General features: G+C 35.6%; 1 protein-coding gene and 1 long non-coding RNA gene across 3 annotated transcripts in view; one reads left to right on the forward strand and one right to left on the reverse strand.

Moving 5' to 3' along the window:
- The window catches only part of LOC117403522 (uncharacterized), a 94,290-nt gene that overhangs the window by 72,529 nt on the left and 1,114 nt on the right, over window positions 1-20,647 (reverse strand). The gene's annotated exons all lie outside the window — the stretch shown is intronic.
- Window positions 1-20,647, forward strand: part of LOC117425413 (cAMP-specific 3',5'-cyclic phosphodiesterase 4D-like) — a 354,582-nt gene that overhangs the window by 62,235 nt on the left and 271,700 nt on the right. For both annotated transcript variants that reach the window (XM_059012627.1, XM_059012640.1), the window contains exon 3: window positions 14,493-14,719. In XM_059012627.1, coding sequence (XP_058868610.1) covers window positions 14,493-14,719 — 227 coding nt within the window. The remainder of the gene's footprint in view (window positions 1-14,492; window positions 14,720-20,647) is intronic.

Genomic DNA, 20,647 nt, shown 5'->3' on the forward strand with positions numbered 1-20,647 from the left:
TAATGATAAATGTTCTATTTGTTTTATGCTGATCATTTTAGAAATAGCTCTTTTTAGCAAAGTAAGTATATCTGAAATCATTGAAGGTTTTTTTTTTTTATGTACTTTTTTTTATCCAGCATGTCCTTGTAAACACTAGCAGTAATAAGGAGAGGCTTTTTCTGTGGGACCTTGTTCAATATTTAATAGGAGAACTGTCTGACACAACAAACTCCCAGCACCCACATACTTGCAGTAAAGATCAACTGCAATACCAAGCTGCTGTTAACTTACATTGTTTCTGCCCTTATATTGTTTTCATTATTATTTAAAAGGTGTGTGCGTGAACTAAAAATAGACATTTTCAAGTGTAATTAAATTCTGATACATTTGCATATTTGTGTTACCAGTTTTTCAGCAAAGTGAGGAGTCGGCTTTGTCGTATAACGGTGTATTCAGCGGTAATCCTCCCAGCTAAGACAATTCAAGACCTTCTGATCACGTGGCTCTCTTAGTATACAAAGTGCATACTTACTTAATCTGGCAACATTGCTATTCGTTATTCTTGATTTGCTGTAACACAGCATTTGTGTATGAAAGCCCTTGGCATTGACTTGCCTGTCTTCCAGTAAGTTCCTACCTGCACAAGGTTACCACACTTTCAAATAAGATGCTCCTGGTAAATGGATTAACACATCTAAACATATTTCTGTCTAGACAGATCCTCTATTCATAAAGTTGAAGTTAATGTGCTCTTTCTAGACATAGCAACTTTAATACAAAATGGGCCCATTATTAAAAGACGGTTTCACAAACATATTTGAGCAAGTTAAGCAGGTCACAGAACTGCTTTGAAAAACTGGCCCAGGTTGGTTCTAATAAATTTTTAAAGTTTTCTCTTATACTTGCTTTTTACAAAGTTACCATAGTTCAGTATACATTCTACTACACTTTGAGTACAACGTGAAAGTGTAGACAGAATGTAATTCGTTTTACACAATAATTCAGGTTAATCCCACTCCAGGATGTAAAAAGCTGAAATGACTGCCCCTGTTCACTCTGTTGACAGGGCTGCCATGATTCCAGTGCTAATAGGTAACCTTTCATCGATCCACATTTGTCTTCTGTTTCTTCTCTCAGCATGACTCATCCCCTAATAGAAATCGGAGTAGTGTTTTTTTGTTTTGTTTCTTGAGTACCCTTCCAATAGGATTGCAGAGTGAGTGCTTTTCTTGTCGTGTTAGAGGTCTATGCAATTTACTTACCACTTTAGTGTAGGTCAGCAGGCCATCTTATCCTAAAATATGATGCTGCATTGGGGTGGAATACAGGGTGAACAAAAACCTTTACGAAGCAAAAAGGAATCTTACTATAGCACACTGTGTACTGCATAAAAGCAGGTAATAATGCTATTTTATTAGATTATACAGTGTGTGTGTGAAGTTATATATAATCTATGATATGATATTGGTGCAACACTTTCTCCAAAAGATTCAGAACTGTTATGATTAGCTACATTATATTTTTAATAGTGATTTTATTCTGCAGTCTCTGATTGAACTTTTATTGATATGTTAGCTAATATCCTCCTAAAATGTGACTTTACTGTAAAGTCAGAGCTAATCCTTATGATTTCCCTTTAATTTAAGACTGAGTAGAATATTTTGTTAAATGCCAGTCTGCAACTAAAGGTGTTTGTTTTATATGTGCTGTAATACATAAAACATGACACACTGTGTTGAATTTCCTAAGATGAAATAAATTTACTGAAAATCCTCTCTCAAAAGACATCAGATGAAGACAAATTCATTTTCTGCTATTCTGAATTTTGATCAAATAGGTATGGAGCTTTGGAGTTTAAATCAAATCTAGGTATAAAATGTATAGGCTATTTATAAACATTGCAACAGGCATTGCTGACAGAAATTGTGTTTACTTTTATTACCAGTATCCTTCAGTGAACAGATTGCCTAGAGTGAACTGTAAATAAATCCATTATTTCAAACAGAGAAGACTTTTTCATGTATAAGTGTAAATTATATTAAAGAAGAACATGCAAAATAATCAAAAGCTTGTTCTATGAAGGTTTACTTAAAAGATTTAGACAATGCAATTATTATTAGACAAATAGATTTAATATTATAAACAAATACGTACTGTACATATTATAGATGTTGTCAAAGCTTTACAGATATAAGTCATGTTTTATATAGTGAAGGAACTACGTATTTAAAATAAATAGATTTCTAAGGTTTTAAATGATATTGTTACAATTATAATAGCATGTTTAGTGGTTGTATCACATTTTATCCTAACATTACGTTATAGAATGTACAGTACACTCACGAGCGTTTGCTGTGACTCAAGACTGAACAAAATATGTTAGCAAATCATTATTCAAAACGGTTACATGCTCTGTTATGTTTAAATGAAGAACGTAAGGATACATGGCATTAGAAAAAAAAAAAGTGTGTGTATATAGGGTGGGTATATCTAGCGTGGGATATATACAAATAAGTGGGAAAACCTGCTTACCAGGACTAGTTTTGAATATGTGTTTTATGCAACTTTAAAATGTCTGAAATAATTTCAGATTCCTATTGTTTTGGACCCCGGTTTTGATTTCCCCGTGAAGGAATTAGTCATGAAATGCCTCTTGCCGATCTGCCTGCATCTTAAATAACAGCAAATTGATAGGTTGAACCCAAGGTTCTGTCTAAAAAGATGGTTACAAAGAGGCCATAAACAGGGTTAGAAAATAATTCGAAGCAGAGTCTGCTGACAATGAAGGTAAAGATCCTCCAGGTAAAATAATCCCAAACTGATTTAATATAAAAAGTGTACCAGTTTGATCGCTATTTATATTAAATATATCTGTATAAACAGAATATTGAATGATTGTGTGTGGTAAACGTTTATTTGCCTGAGGTCGAATACTATTCAAAGACAAATACAAAACCATATAGGCATGTGCTGGGTAGCAGTACCCTAATACCCAGAAGATGCATTCTAATACCTCATATTCTAACACAACAAGAACGTTTTGTACTATAGAAGGTGTATTTTTTTTTAACTGAAAAACCTTTTATTTTTTATATAAGCAGCACTGTTGTTGTCAATTTTTCAAGAGCCTTGTAAATGTGTCATTTTAAACAAGGTCAGTCTTTCTTAATATGGGGCTTTAGAATCGAAGCTTCGTAATTGGACTAAAACAGCAGGCTATATTGGTCACAATAAGGTGTTGTTTTACTTCTTGTTGCAGAAGAGATTGTGAGTTATAGTTTCATAGGAAATCCAGATGACTGCTTTTACACAGAAGAAAAAGAGATATTGCAGATTTTTTTCATGAATGAGATCTGTATGCTGCTAAGAATTTAAATAACAGCATCTTAAGTATCTTTGTCCTTGGTATTGTTTATTTAATGTTTTCTTTCTCTTTTATTAATGAACATTGATTGAATGCAGCCTTTCTGACAGTGCTCACCATGGTATCCTTTAACATTTCCATTTTACTTCATGTTTACCCATCATATCTGATATGACTAAATCTTGGATTATGCCTTTCCGGATTTCTACACAAAACCTCCTATTTCTAGTTTAAGCTGTTTTTAATTTGTGTTTAAACTGAGCAGTCTTATAAATTGCTATTACCTGGTAGTACATGCATTTGACTCAAATCTTGTGCCAGCCTTTTACAGTGCATATATATATATATATATAAGTTGTTGCATTTCTTCCCTGTAAATCCACATATAAATGCTCTTTCACTTGCAAAGCATGAGCACCAGAAGCTAGCAATTAACACAGAACTGCAGTTCACCAGAAAAAGGGATTACTGTAAAGTTAGCATACATTAGCATGTCAACAAGTAATTTATGCACTCACAAGGTTGAGAGGGAGACAATAACGCAGTTATAAACACAGGTAGAGAAACCAAAACAGAGTGCGGCGTTCCTGTCAGGCAGATACAGCTTGGGTCACTGAGTCATCCTTGTTTACTTTCACTTGCTTTCTCATTTCTGTGTCTCAGAGAATGCGTGTGTCACGGTGGCATTTTTATCAGTGGGTAATTTTTTAACCCTAATGCCTCGGCTGAATGAAATTGATGCAGTTGGCGTACAGACTTCTTGCATTCTCAGACCTGAAATTTGAATTGATACCAATCGAGATAAATATACTGCAGTAGTTAAGACGTGGAATTAGGTACGAAAGAGGCTTCTACTTCTTTTCAGGGTTTATTACTGTTTATTTTTCTGGCTTTTTGTGATTAGTGATTCTCAGAGCTTTTATTTTCTATACCCTTTGAAGAGCGAGGGTTTGAGAAGTGCTCAAATGAAATAACAGCACAGATGGGAATCACAGTGCACGCTGTACCTCTATTGTAACAACACGGCTCCTTGAATGGGGGAAAGTGAATGCAAAATAAGCAGTAGTCTCCAGTGTGCTTTCAGTGTTTAATTTGATTTGTTTCAAGGAGGTTTTATCAGTGTTTAAACCTTAACATCACAGGATCTGTATGCATGAATGATCTGTCACAAACTACAAGTGCAGAATATACAAGCTTTGGTTAGTCTTTGCGGGTATTTGATTGCTTATCATGCCCTGTCTTGTGCGGCCGCATAAAATGTGCTCATTTTCAGTTCTGAAGTGCTCTTAATGACATAAACACTGCATGCTGTCAAATCACTGTTTTTTTATTTCTAATTTGCATATTCATAAGTGACCTGCATTTCTATGTTCTTCACAATGTTTGGTCTAGTTATTACTGGGAGGTACAGTATAGAGGGCTTCTTGTCATGCATAACTCAGGGATTTCAATATAACCTCACACTACATGCCTGTGTAGTAGATTTTGACAGTTCGTGAAAAACTGAAATACATTATGTTTTCCTTTTTGGGTTCATAAATATTTTTTGTGTCACAGCTGGAAAGAAAAACTAAGCTGTACTGGGTACAGAACATTTCTGTCATATGGAACTAAACTCATGCATCCCAGACATGAGAAAGTACATTGTAGTAGTTACACAATAAGGATGTTCGATAAAATATACAGTTCTTTTTTTAAAACTAACTTGTCAGCATTGTATTGTATTGTTAAATAGGGTGAGAGAGGACAAGTCGTGCTCTGAATTTGGGTTCCACCATAAAAGGCATACAAAGTGTTAGGACTGAGGTGCTGAGTTTGACGGTTAAAGCATCTAAAATGCATTATTCACTTACAGTACTGTACTGTACAGCAGAATCTGCAAAAACAAATTTGTGGATTGGCTTGCTAGATGATCTGATCATTATGAGTAATATAGAAGATGTTATAAATTATATATTTCATTTAAAAAACAAAAAGCATATATGTTTTTGCATTTAATTTAAGTTGACTTTATTTGCTCAGTTTTGAAGGTATTGCTATTAAAATCCTGCTAATCCTTAGTGTGATTGTTTTATACCAGTCCTTGACACACACACGCATTATAGGGTAGGACACTTTCTTCTTTTTTATATTAGTTATTATACTTCTGTTTTTTATATTAGTTCTTATACTTCCGTCTTCATTTTCATTAAGTGTGATTCATACCCTGAGATGTGAGATGTGTCTGTTAGCATGGGGGACGTGGGGGACATGTTACGCTCACTTTTTCAACGACAGGCAAATGTCCCCCTCACATTGCAGCAGTACTATTAATGTTTTATAAATATATTATATATGCTTAATAACTGTTATATTGTGTTAATAAAGCATTATAGATTGTTTATAATCATGCAATAGCCATAGACAGAATTATGTTTAAACATCCCAAAGTATAATAGGTGGCTAAAAACTGTTCCCTTTATAAAAATAAAATTCTGTCTATGGCTATTACATGGTTATAAACCATCTATGATGCTTTATTAACACTCTATAACATAGTTATTAAGCATCTATTATATATATTTATAAATAATTTATTATTATTATTATTATTATTATTATTTATTTCTTAGCAGACACCCTATCCAGGGCGACTTACAATCGCAAGCAAATACAAATACATTCAAGTGTTACAATACAAGTCATACAATAAGAGCAAGAAATACAATAATTTTTTTTCAAGTATGACAAACCACAATTCAATAATACAGCAGTTATTAAACATTAATAAGCAGCACCTTAATATAAAGGGTTACCCTTTTATTTCTAAATAATGTATTCGGATAATGACTTCAGTCCAGCAGTCTCCACTAGGACCCAGTGGAAATGGCAATCAACTGAGGCAGTGTTGGTGTGCAATCCATGATGGGTGATCTCAAGCAGAGATGATAAAGTGAAGCCCAGTGTTGTGTTATTTTCAGGTGCATGGATAAAAAGTGGTATGCAGCGAACTGAGCTTGCTTGCGCATGCCTAAACAACTTCCGCTTAGAAAGCAGGGAAGTACCATTCAAAGCTGGTACGTTTGCTGTTTTTGGTCTTTTTCATCTTTTAAAATTTATCATATTTTTTCACCAAAGTAAATAGTATGTGAATATTCATCATATGCAAAACATTGGGTCTTGTACATGTTTTTTACTTCTGCAACTTTACTTCTCATTTTGTCTTGTTCGTCGTGAATTGTTTTTTTCTTTTTAGAGAAATTGATTGTTTCCAGTATAAGTTTACAAAAAAATGTATGTATAATTAATGGTTTGCAAAACAATAATGTATAATTAATGGTAAATTTACCTCTGTTTGACAATAGGAAAACATATCACATCGCAGTTACTTGCACCTGTACCAAAATCTCAGTGTACCACTTTCTAACATTTGACAGGTCAAGTTTTGGTGCGTGTACCACATTGTGATGATGTACCACTTTCTAACCCTACACCGGTAGTAAAGAACTGTTTCTACAAGTTATTTATTTTTTCTTTTCATTGTGAAATTTCTTAATCATGATACCATTTCCAATGTCTATGGTCTCAATACTATACAAATATTTTCTATGTGAGCATTGGGATCTTGTTGTCATTGAGTGGCTGTGAATACCTCCTCCTGCCCTCTGAAGAGGAAGTTCACGAACGCAAAGGCGCCAATTTGAATTAAATTAACGTTTATTTTATTACTATATGTCCCAGCTATAGAAACTGTCCCCCTGACCTTTGAAACCAAAGCTACACCACTGTCTGTCAGTGAGTTTCCATGTTGTGGTGAACATATTTAAAGCACAGGAATGTGTAAAGGGTCAATTCAAATTATTTAAACTGTGGCACATATTAAAACGTGGTTGTAGTTACCAAATTAATTCCACAAATCTTTCCTCTTCAACAGCTTTACCGTCTCTTAAACCAGCATAATCTTTATTGGAAAACAGCATAACCAGTTTTAAACTAATTCTGGGCATTGCTGGAATTTCTAACAGGTTTGTAAGGTTAGTCAGTATCATCCCTAACTTTAAATCAAATCTATACCCCCATATCAAAAAGAAATCTGCTTCTTTGGTGCCATAGGTATTTCAGAAACACATACTTTTAGTTTTTTGTATTTTTATGTTGTGTTTGCTTCCTGCTGTCTGCCCTGTAGAATGTCGGTGTAACAAAAGGCATTTTAATATCAAACTGTTTCATCTCTGTAGATCCCTTATCAGTATTCATTGCATGTGGTAAAGTCATAACTAGAGCAATATTTTATATACAGGTTCTCTCAGTATGGAACGCATTCATTGTACTCTAATTATGAGGATATTTTTATGATAACACCTCAAGCTACCACAGCTTGGGTTCCGCTAGTACACATTAAAAACAAACTGCAAATAAAAAAAAAGCAGATTGCTTTTTTAAAATTTATTATTTTTTTTTTTTTTAAAAAGGCTTCCTTACCTAGTCTTACTGAATGAAATGTTTTTAAACTTCAGTACAAAGAGGGCTGTTCACTTGGACGTCATAAAGCCTGCACAAATGTTTATCTGAGTTTACGGTTGAGTAATTTGAGTAAGTGGATGAATTTTGTATGCCATTGCAAGATCTACTCATCACGCGAGGAAAGATTTTTTGGCAAGGATTATGAATTTATTCCACACAGTAAACTCTATTGTAACAGTTCCACCGTTGCTGGGCTGTAATTTTAAACTTTGAACCTTAAGACAATGAGACAATTGCAGCCAGAATGCGGAGCACACAGGTGGTCCAGTTCCCTGATCTAAAGCAGAGAATGCAATGATTGAGTAGTTTTGCTACAATACAAAAAACAAACAAAAAAAAAAAACTTTTTGTTCCTGCAGCATATATGCATGTGGCTCCCTGGAGAACATCACTAACACATCAAGTTCAAGGTAGTGTATTATTTGTGTATGTTAATACTGAAGGAAAATGGCCTTATTCAGAAACATGCAAAGTTATATAAAGTAAAGTTTTGCAGTTAAACTATGACTAATGAAGAGCAGAAAGAGCTTAAAAGGCTGGAAAATAAACCTGAAAGCATTTTTCACCCTGTAAATTGCTGCTCATAGTAAGCCTGCACACCATGTAAGCCTTGGTACTGTTTGAAACAGGTTGTGTTTGGTAAACATTTTTATTACAGATAATGTTTACCTTTGTTGATGAAGTGAGAAAATAGTATAGGCATTGTGCTCTATTATCCACCTCTTTAGATCTTCCTCGGGGACTATAAGGTAGCTAGTTTGTTACAAGCAATTCCCTTTAATTGTAAAAGGCAATTGTCATAAAATTGTACATGATTTTCTGTACAGCTGTCTTTAAAAAGCTGGCAGAAATACTCATCCACAAGGCTCATCGCTTTTGAAACACTTAAATTGTGTCTTTGCATATTTTGTAGGACATCTGGGAATTATTTAAACTAATGGTGAAGGTACAGGAAAATAAGTGTCATATTTCAAAAGGTAGCAGTTTTTTTAAGCTGTAAGTTTAGAATTTTATTACCTTAATACTGTATATTGTAACTAATACATTCAGTCCTGCCACAGAGTTTGTTTTGCATTGAGTGGATGTTGTAAATAATGTTTGATATTATTTGAAGATTCGTTAAAGTTGGCAGGGATGGGAGTAAAAACCCATCCCTGAAAAAAACAAAACAAAAAAAAAAAACAGACATGTGGAATGTGACCAGGCTCTAATTGATTAATTGATAAGCAATTAGTCTGATCAGATGTATAAATGCGGAGCTTGGAGCCAGCGTCTTTGTTCTCCAGCTAGGATGAGTAGGTTTTGTTAAAAGAGAGATGCCTGTGACTAAGATGGAAACTGGTAAAGTAAAATATTTAGTTTAGTATATTCTGCAAGCTGTAAGTTTAGTTTAGAGAGGATAGCGTTCCCTGAGCGGGACCTCCCTTTTTTATAGGGTGTAGCCCATGGCAAAACTAGGCCGCATTTTGTCTTACCACTGCTGGTAGCTTGGAGGTGGTGCATGGTAATGTAACAGATTTGTTGTGTTTGTAAATGAATAACATTTGGGCACCTAGGCAATGTTTTCAACCAGTCCCTCTGTCTGCCTCACTCTCTCAGGTTCGAATTAAAAATAGAATGAGTGGCAGGCCTGTAATATCATGCGAATCATGCCCTTCCCAAACCCACCAAAACACAGAAAAACAGGTTCCCATAACCCCTGTTAATTAGCCCAATAGAACTCTTCCAAATCCCCATAAACGAGGTGCAGTGCCAGCCACCTGTCATTTCACACAACACTCCCAGTGCATCACAATACTGTAGGCCTATCAGCAGTGCAGACTGCATACTGTACTGTATGTATGCATATATAATCAGGGGGAAAAAAAGCTCTTATCGCCCCAGGCCATTTAGGCTTGCTATGCCTCTGAACTGAAGCTTTATATGAAAGCACATCTGTGATTAGTAATTTCATCCAACTCCCATTAAAAAAACTATTGTGCCTGGAGCTGTCAATAAAGCTTCTATAAATCACAATTATTTGCATGGTCTTAATTTCATAACAAGCGACATCAACTATTGGAGGCATTTATAATAAATCTGTGCTTCCTTTTTTTAATTTAAATTATTTCTAGATTAATCAAAATGATTTCTGGTTTGTTTAATCATGTTAATGTTCAGACTGCAGCCAAGTGACAATAAAATATCAGCGTAAGGAAAAAGTGCACAATGAAACTTTCAGACCCATATAAATGATCACTTTACCCAGTTATAAGAATGGCATTATATGGATATTGATGCCAAGCAAGCTACAGTACTACCATCATTTTTTTAATATCAGGGTACAGTGTACAATTCAACCATTACAGCCCTTTTCTCTACCTCCCTTTTCTAATGCTGCAGATACAGTGCATGTGATTATCTTTTCTTGAATGGTTCATTGGCTCCTCATGCATCATGAGTAATTATGCATACTCTCCTGTTTAACCTTTTCAAGCAACCCATGACAATCTTTACTATATTCAACATAACCATATTATCATCAATTCAGCAATTTGAATAGATCACTGTGCTCAATAAACAGCCGCTCAGCCTCGCGATGCATCTTGATTTAGCTGTACTTTTCTCTGTTGATGCAAAAACAAATTCCCACACAATTAATATAACATGGTAATGATACCCAATATTTACATTCAACTAAAGGATCCAATTTGATAATAAATTGAATTTAAAAAGGAGATGGATAAATTATTTATCAAAAGTTTGGACTAAAACTCTTTATCAATGTCTGCATATGGTGTGTTTTTTTTTTTTTTTTTTTTTTTTTTTTTTTAACAGATTCTCATGTTTGCAGTTTATGTTTAATAATAATCAATATAACTAATGTTAATGTGATTATTTATTTGCCTTAGTTTTTCTCTAAACGTTGTACAGCCTAAATAAATCCTAATTAGTGCTCACAATGCAGTTCCACTAATCTTTAACAGGGGTGCCCTCATATAGCGCCAGCAACATTCAATTCTGGCGCCAGTAGAGCCGTTATATTCCTTTTTTTTCTTAGCAACATAGATGATGATAGTTTATCATTGAGTCGGGACTACTCACATGACCCACCCACACTCATCCACATGCACAGGAGAGAAGATTCGTGTCCTGTTAACTGCAGAAACTGGTTGCAAACATGTCTTTGCAGTGCACTTACCCAATTATAACACTAAAGCCGTTATGAAGGTGCAGCACCAGGAAACCAGTAGGCTTCCTGGTGCTGCACCTTCATAACTGTTTAGCACATTTTTTCCAAATGCTTTGCGCTCCTGTTTAAGTTATACAGAGGTAGATGTAAGGATGTAAGGATATGCGTAAAGTGATTTGCGGCTGCAAAACCCCCATAATGCAGTCGTAAATCATGTTTATGTAAAGAATGGTGTTCATTAAAAATGATATTGAAATGCATTCAAATGAAGAAAAGAGCATGGAATTGGGCGGGATCCAGACACTAAGCGGGCGCAAACATTATAATGTGATGTAAGGATTTTGCCTTGCACTTAGGCAATTGCTGACCCTCCAAAAACTTTACACCTCTTCTTACAAGGTGCAAACCATTGTAGACGTGAGTAACAAAGAGCTGTATAAAAGCACACATCTACAGAGACCTGTCATTGGCTTTAGGATGGCTGCTGTGATGCACTTCCTGATGCGGCAACACTTGGGTCTTGTTGACCTCAGCCATAAGGACAGGACAGAAAAAAATGATTTTCTTTTCCATGCGCCAAGAGGACTTTGCTGCCCTTCCTCTGACATCATTTTTTTTGTTTGTATTTTTGTGCTCTACAAATGTCATACAGCGCCTACTGCTCTCTGTACTTCTAACTCCGTCACCTCTGGGCTGCAAGTGCAGCCGCTAAATAGACTGATGCACTCATTGAGGCCCTCATTATCATAATTGTGGATCATTATCTGGGCGTGTTGAGTAATTTGCATTGCTCTTAAGCTTACATAGGGCACAGTGCAAAATAATTGCAATTTCAATTTTGCATCAGCAATTATTTGCACAGCGTCTATACTTACATCTAGCCCTCAGTACTGTAAATCAATGACCATCTCTTGGGCACTCCTTTTATATAATTACGTGCAGCTGTGTTGTACTTAAGCTGTAGTATAGCGGATTTATAGCTTTTTAGTTTCTTGTAAGTTTTATATTAAAAGTTGCGATTGAGTGCTTGAAGTAATGGGTGTGTGGCTGATTATTATAACCCAGAGCTTTCACATGCTGTGTATTGCTTTCATCTAGATGAAGTATTGGATCTATTTGACAGCTTATTGCTGTTTTTGGGAACATGACCTTTTGATACGATTTATTTTTATTTCTTAAACTTAAAACCATCTTCTTGGCTGCTATACTATTTTTAAGTCTGCCCCAGTTCTGGATAATTGGAATAATGTCTAATGGGTTTATTATCCCCGGCTGGAAATGAAATCCACTGTGAAGGAGGTATAGTGCAGCCCATCGGCCGTCCATACGGAGTTATGCATGTCACACTTCAAACTGCCATATATCTGGAGAACCTGTAATCCAATTGTCATGAAACTTGATATTAGCATTTTTTAACATGACTTATTGAAAATATCAGATTCTGGGGATATATGAGGGTGTCTGACTGTCTGTACATCTGTTCATAAGTATGTCATACTTTACTATCTGGAGAATAGCTTTTAAAATTGTGATTAAACACGTCATTGCTGTTCTGTACATACAGAACAGCAATTCTGTTGTGGTCATCAACTTTATCATACTGACAGCTTTAATTTTGAATTTACAGCAAATAATGTATGTTACTGACACTTGTTCATTTATTTATTCATTTTAATAACCCAATTCAACTGAAGTAACAGTTTTATTTGACATTATAGTGTGTGCATTTTGTGCAAAAAACATTTACAGTGAGGTGATTTACAGACCTATTGTTCAAATTAACAAAACTTCAGGCACATTGTTAAACATTCTTTAATTCTTAAATGAACTGAAATGTATAATTGATACCATAATACAGTAAAAAAAAATCTCTCTGAAGTAAACATGAACTTGGTACCCAATCCAATCAATATGAAAGGCACCCACATTCTGACATAAAAATAAAACACAAACGTATTACAATGCAATTAAAGCTTAAAGAATGTGCAGTAAATATTGTAGGACACTTCTGTGGTAATGGGGAGTGCAAGTGCATGCAATTACACTTATAAATCTGCCGTGAATCTCAAAGGGCTCTACTTCTGAATACATAAGAAATTGGAATTTGAACCCTTCTTTGCCGTTTTATTTTCCAGCAGTAATAAAGCTATAAACAAAAACACTAACACTGCTGAACACAACAGTAAAACCCTTTGCTATGTGACCTTTATTACTTTGTCAGAGATCATCAGCTAAGTCAATTTAAAATGTTCTTCGTGAGGTTCAGTGGGATATTATTTAAATTCCATTGAGATTCCCCCACAGTGTTTGATTTTGAAAGAAAGGCTTACCCAGTCTCATACAGGAAACTGACATTAACTAAGGGACTAACCTGCCATTTGTATCCTTTTCATATTTATTTTAATTTTTTTAATTCATGACTGGAATCTTGCTTCTACTGTTAAGCAAAAAAATCCCAGCAGGATTATTTACACTGCTGTTCAATAATGCATGCCTCGGGGTCTCTCTGCAGTGTAGCATTTTACCCATTTCGCTGGTTTTCTATTGCATTGGCGGAAATGTTTTCGGAAATAATGGCCCAGATTCTGCCAGTAAAATGCTTTATATCTTTGAATTATTCCTCCATACATACAATACAAATAGTGGTATATAATGCAAAATGATACTAAGGAAGAACTAGGGATGTGGCTACCTCAGATTCAATCCGGATGCTTGGGTGATGTTGAGTAGCTCATTTAAAAATGTTGTCCGAGGCAGGCTGAAACATCTTTAATGGTGACTTTAGGAAAATGTAACCCCATTTTAATAATATGATATGCTTAACCCCACAAAAAATAAAAACACAATAAGTTGCCCTGCCAAAACTTCAGAAAACCCATATATGCATTATAAAATAGATACCTAGATATGAAACCTGGCACAATTGCACAATTGGCACATAGTTATCATCTTTATTCAGTGCCATTTAAAAAATGCAAACTTTTTTACTCACAGCATGTAATGGATCTCCTCCTAGTGGAGGATTAGTTAATAATACTGACATCAGCATAGGACCCATACCTCTCGACTATAGAGCTTGCTCTTTAGTTGAATGGTAAGATGGACGTCTTTCAGCGGTATGGTTTGCAGTCCGTGTCCAGCCCTTGCCTCTCTGTTCAGTTTGGTGAGCTGAGATAACAATTCATTAGAAGAGACGACAGTATTGTATTGCATTTGTGTTTGCTGTATATTCACTTATTGATGAACACATGTCCAGGATTATTGACTATGTTGCTTTTTCTATCAAGTGGATACAATACCATTGCTCACATTGTAGAGGAATAAATCATAAGCAGGGAACAAGGCGAGGCAATTCGCTCCTCTGCCAGTGTACTGTTAACTACAGACAGTATCTGACTGCTTCTTTAATGACCCCCTTTTTAATGTGCAGTTTGTGCACAGTTAATTATTTGTGTATGTTCTTTGTTCCAGATTTCAGATGACTCTTTAGAGTCCCCGGAACAGGGACCATTACAAGGAATGGAGCCATACCTGGTGAGGAGGCTGTCTTGTCGGAATTTGCAGTTGCCACCACTGGCCTTCAGACAAGCAGAGCAGTATGACTGGGATAGAAAGCCTGAATCAGAGTGCATACAGAGGCCGACCTCCCTTCCCCTCAGAACTCCTCTCATTGCTATAACATCTGCAGACACCAGCAGGTAAAAAAGGCCGTTTTTTTTTTTCCAATTATATGAGCAAGTTTATGTTATATAGTATCTACTGCATAGCTATGGAACCCCTGGTAACAAATATATAACCTTTAAAACTGGTTGAAGTAATATGCTAAATATATGCAAGTGCAGAATCAATGAAGTTTGGACTTTGTGAAAATAACAGTTTAAACCGTTTAGTACCATGGTCCCGTGGACACAGTTGTGTGTGTGCGAGACCAGAGTGTTACCATGAATACTGTAATACTGATGTATTGGGAAGGGAACTAAAATCATTAGTTTACTTGGAGACTGTTTTAAATCTTGAAGCCCAGTGATTGAGACAGTCTGTTTTAAATCTTGAAGCCCAGTGATTCAGTCTGTTTTTTATTGAGTTGTGTTGTTGTTGAGGAACACAGTGGATGCAAGCCAAAGCTAACTCACATTCCAGTGAAGTATAAGGTACCTTGACACTTCTCTTTGAATGTTGCCACAGGCAAGTTTTGAGTGGGATCAAATTGTATGGAGGCAGACCATTGTTAGATGTAGTTTAAAAAATGCAGTATGGAAGGATTCGACTGTGTGGCCCAAGATCTCTCCCTATGATCTGTCTGGAGCCACCCTCAATTGAGGTGCAACCTCTGATATCGGAGGTCAACCAGTGCCGGATGATGGAGGACCACAGACTCCCAGAAGGTCCAGTTGCAAAGGGGGTGAGGAGAAAGACTATTGAGAACATTTAATGCAAGGTGGCCTTGGTCTTTACAGTATTGGTTAGCCGATAGGATTAGCGCAGCACGCAATTATGTTTTCTTCATAAATGTTTATTTTATTTATTTATTTAACCTTTATTTAGCCAGGTGAGTCAGTTGAGAGCAAATTCTCATTTACAATAACGACCTGGCCAAGAGGTTCACACTACAGCAGTAAAATCACACAATTAGCAAGCACAAATATAAGCCAGCAAAGATTTGAACCTACAGTTAAAAGTCTTCCACAGAAAGAAAGCTGGGCAACTTTAGCCTAAGTTGCAACACATTCCAGTCGCTGGCTCCAGCGAACCGAAATGAGGTGCGACCAAAAGCTGAAGCAAGCCTAGACGGCACCAATTTAATCAATTCACTGGAACGTAAATTATAAAATGAGAAAGAGATTTGTAGAAATTTCTGGAAATAAATAGGAGTTTTACCAAGCAAAGTTCTGTAAATTAAATACCAGTGAGTCAGACGTCTCGTGTATAAAGAAGGCCAGTTAACCAGGGAGTAAGATCACAGTGGTGAGTGTGATAAGGAGCACCAGTCACAAATCTTACAGTGGAATGATATAGGACAGCAAGCCTCCCAAGAGCCTTTTTAGAAGCCATTTTGTAAATTACGTTGCCATAATCAAAAATGAGAAGGACGGACATTTGAACTAGGGTGAACTTGATAGAATGAGTAAAACAAGACTTGTTACGATATAGAAACCCAAGTCTAGATTTGACTTTAGCTTGCATAGTATCAATATGTGTATTAAAAGTTAATGCACTGTCCAACCAAATACCCAAGTATTTGTAAGTTGAGATTTGCTCCAATTCAATCTTATTGAGAGTTAAAATCTTGTGGTCAACGTTACCGATTCTACTGCCAATTTTTCTATTAAGCATCATAAATTTAGTTTTATCAGTGTCCAGCAGAAGACGCAGATCAGAAAAAGCCTGCTGAACACTGTCAAAACCAAGTTGCAGATCACACACAACTGGTGTCCTCAAGTCAAACATATGTATTTCACATCAAAATATAGAAATGTTGGCTTTGGGAGTGTGTCAGTTTAATGTGGTTTGGTCCAATAGTCTTTAAGGAGGCCATAGTTCACTACTTACATGGAACTCTGTACTTTCATCATATAATCTCAGGGATAAGGCTTCTAAGATCTGTATGCTCTGTCAATTCCTTCATTCATAAATAATGCAATGTTTTCAAAGATTTCAGATGTGCTTTTTAGGAATGCATACAAATATAAATGTCTGTTCCTTGAAAAAAACAATAAAACAAAAGCAGACACCAAAAGTTTTCAGGCTGTGGGAAAAAATGTGGCATTGTGACAGTGATGGCTGGTGGATGAAGTCAGACCCGGAACAGAAACCACAAACAGGCAGTACTGGGGTATCGAATGTGTGTCTTCAAAATAAACAGTTTACACTAAACAAAAGACTTTTCCAAATCAAAAAGGTATATGGGCCAAAACAAACAAAACACAAAATAAAACGAACACTAAATCCAAAAGTATTGTGCTGGTTTTAAAGCCAGCATGAGTAGCAATTGTTATTTCTCTTTACCTCCTCTCACCCATTCTTTACTCATAGACACTCCACCGCCCCCCCCCCCCAGCCAAACTGCAGGTCTTTTATATTCTGGCCGAGGGGTTAACTTACCCCTCGGCCAGAGTCTGCACGGGTTTACCAATTCTGCATGACTGTCAGCTAGCTAAACAATCAGTAGCCGACAGTCACACATTCTCACGAGGCAATTAAAACATAAACAAATAATGGCATCTCACTAGTTTGGCCAAATATACAATACAAAAACTAAATACAAATACAAAATAATACATATGCACCCAGGGGCGGGGTGTACCCCGTCATAGGCATACAGAACATGGCAATGTGCATTTTACAGCTCAATTGTGCGTTTAATTATTACAATGTATTTTACATGTACTGTATCAACATGTATTCTGTGTAATGCCAGGATATTGATGAACTTCTAATAAAAGTCACCTCTGTTTAAGTTTTGTTTTTATTGTCTTAGGTCTTTATATACCTTATAATAAACCAATTTATGAAAATCTTAGGATTAACTATCACTCCTGATTTGGGGGTTTTGTTGTGGTTGATAATCCAGTAATAGCTGACTAAAACCTTCTGGCTCATACAGCTTCAATGTAAAAAAGAATAAATTACTTCTTAATAGTTATATGGTCAGTAAATCTTCCAGTCTCACAACTGATGATGTAGCCACATCCCAAACTTAACTGATGATGTAGTCACATTCCAAATAACCTCTGTAGGCTGTTGTTAAGCCAGGCTTTACAGATGTGTTTCTTCACTGAATCATGAAACCTTCATTATGTTTCATTGAACAACCGGAGTCACCTCAAAACAAACGAGTTCTTCAAAAAAATGAGTGACTTAATACAGTATCTTAGACACTCAAACATAATACATCAACTAGTTCAAGCCCTACTTATATGTGAGCTTGTGCTTTTCAGTTTCATGTATGTCCTGTACATAATTTGGTATGCCTGAGTATCTGGATAGCTTTTTTATCTCATGGCTCCACAGCATACTCTTGTAGTATTTAGGGTAATCTGGAATACTGTCTGGTTGAAATCACAGGATGATTATAAATTGATTGGAAAAGCTCCAGCATTAAATTTTTACTAAATGTATCAAATATATTATGCAGCCAATTATTTCGAATCCCATGGCATACCATAAATGAAATTATAAAAAGCCTTTTGTGAATAGTCTTGCATCAGGTTGAAAAATGAACCATTTATTTCTTGGCTGTAGGCAAAAAAAAGAAAAAAAAAATTATAGCAGTAATTTGCCAAAGATAGGGTGAAAAAGAAAATAGTCTGTTTATTTTTTGCTTTTGATAGGAAACCTTTATGGATAAGGCTGTGGATAATATGTTTCTTGGTTTTACTTTTTTAAATGAATGCTCTTTTCTATTTAAGTACTGATGAATTGTATTTTTACAATGGAATATTTTTCTGCAAACCTGACAGTGCTTTTAAAATCAATTTTCTTACCTCGTATTACCACTGCCTCCCTATGCTTCTGTGTTATACTCCTATGTGGAATAGAAAGATATATAAGATTGATGCTTCAACACTTCAGGTGTTGTATTCTGACTCAATCCAATTGCCCAGTTGCAATCAGACCATATGATGTACCACAGCAGTTATCTGTACAGTTAGATTTGAAATATTATAGAATATATATAGATTTTTAAGCATTAGTTACTGCAACTTCTTTACATAATGTTTGGTAACACTTAACATTAGGAGTCTAATTACTGTGTACAGCGCTCCCTCACTATAACAAGGGTCTCACATAATTACAATTCTATTATACATAGATAATGTACTTACTGTGTACATCTTTTTGCATGATATAACCCTAATCCTAACCTGAACTCTAACTCCACTAACCCTAACCCTTTTTGGATACATACATCATGCAAAACAATTTAACACATTAAGTACATTGGAACTGAGCATAGTACCATTGTAATTATATGTAAATACACAGGCATTTACCACGTAACTACTAGATAAATACACAGTAATTAGAGACACAATGTAAAGGATTACCTGATATTCATGTAAACCTGTCAAAATGCACCCATCTATTACCATGTTAAATGTCTGATGTTTCTTTTTTATCCTAGTAATTGACATTAAATTGGCTTTAGCTGCTGACTAGTTTTCTGTTAAGTCTCAATGCCTTTTGTGACCCCCCAAATGCAAGATACTACTGATTATGCATATTAGTCATCTCTGTTGTATTTAAAAAAATCAAGAATTACTTTTTGAAAAAGATGCGGTTTGGAATCCATCCACTAATCCAGAATGAAACCTGAGGTTAACAGTGTTCTAACTACTAAGAGCAGACCTGGGCACTTACTCTTTCTGGTCTTGCAGAGGGGAGCTGCAGGTCATTAATGCAGCTAAACTGACATGACTCAGACATTGGTCCTAGATACTTCAATCAAATTATTTGTACATAGCGCCTTTCACAGCCAGCCATCTCAAAGCACTTCACAATAAAAAGCCTCAGCCAATCCCCATAACAGCAGACAACACCAATAACACTGCTTTTCTTCTCTGTCTGTAGCAAAGACAAACCAATACGTTTTTATAACCCCTGTACAAGCATGGATTCTTTTTTTGTATTAGTTTACCACAAATGTATTTTTATTGTGGTTGCATGGTTGCAATTGTATAACAGTTTCTCTGACTAAAAGTGAAACCATAGTACAAGGACAAAGGCTATAGTCTCCTGTAAAACAGGCTGCAAAATGCATCTTGTTTATTATACTTTTAAAATCTATGCATGCCAAATTTCAACAGAAAATGTATTTATTGTTAGGTTTTATTTTTTTAACGCAATTTAGTGTTTGAGGCAGCTCATCAATTTAAACAAAGAAAGTTACAGTCAAATGTATCCTGTTAGTTAAAGAACATTTTTCTGGAGTCCTCCTGAGCCATCCTTAACATTTCTCAACTCCTGTTGTGAATGCACTAATAGATATGTGGTTTGGTTATCTGAGCTTAATCAGTGTGACTTTCCATCTAGGGGGTCTTTGACAAGATGGCATTATAGAAATATCAGATCCATTTCTAATATAATGCAGTGTTACTACAATTCCAGTCATCATTAATGAGATATATGCAAAATTAAAATGAAAAGTAACAAAACAGCCGTACACAAGCTCAAGAAGCTTAATTGCAGTAGGACAATCGGTTATCTAGATATATCCCCTGGTGGAGAATAAGAGGTAAGAAAATGGAATGTTTCCTTGGAGATGATTATTATTATTATTATTATTATTATTATTATTATTATTATTATTATTATTTGTTTATTTAGCAGACGCCTTTATGCAAGGCAACTTACAGAGACTTGGGTGTGTGAACTATGCATCAGCTGCAGTGTCACTTACAACTGCTCAGGGTCACACAATGAGTCAGTGGCTGAGGTGGGATTTGAACCAGGGACCTCCTGGTTACAAGCCCATTTCTTTAACCACTGGACCACACAGCCACCTATATTACAATGACCTTCCTCTTGCTTTCTGTTAGTTTCCTTTGGCAAATGCTTCCCTTTGGTTTTTATCTGTACTAAATTAAGTAGATTAGATGCCCTGAATACAAAACAAACCAACCAAC

This window comes from Acipenser ruthenus, chromosome 1 (assembly GCF_902713425.1).
Source record: "Acipenser ruthenus chromosome 1, fAciRut3.2 maternal haplotype, whole genome shotgun sequence".
Taxonomy (NCBI): Eukaryota; Metazoa; Chordata; class Actinopteri; order Acipenseriformes; family Acipenseridae; genus Acipenser; species Acipenser ruthenus.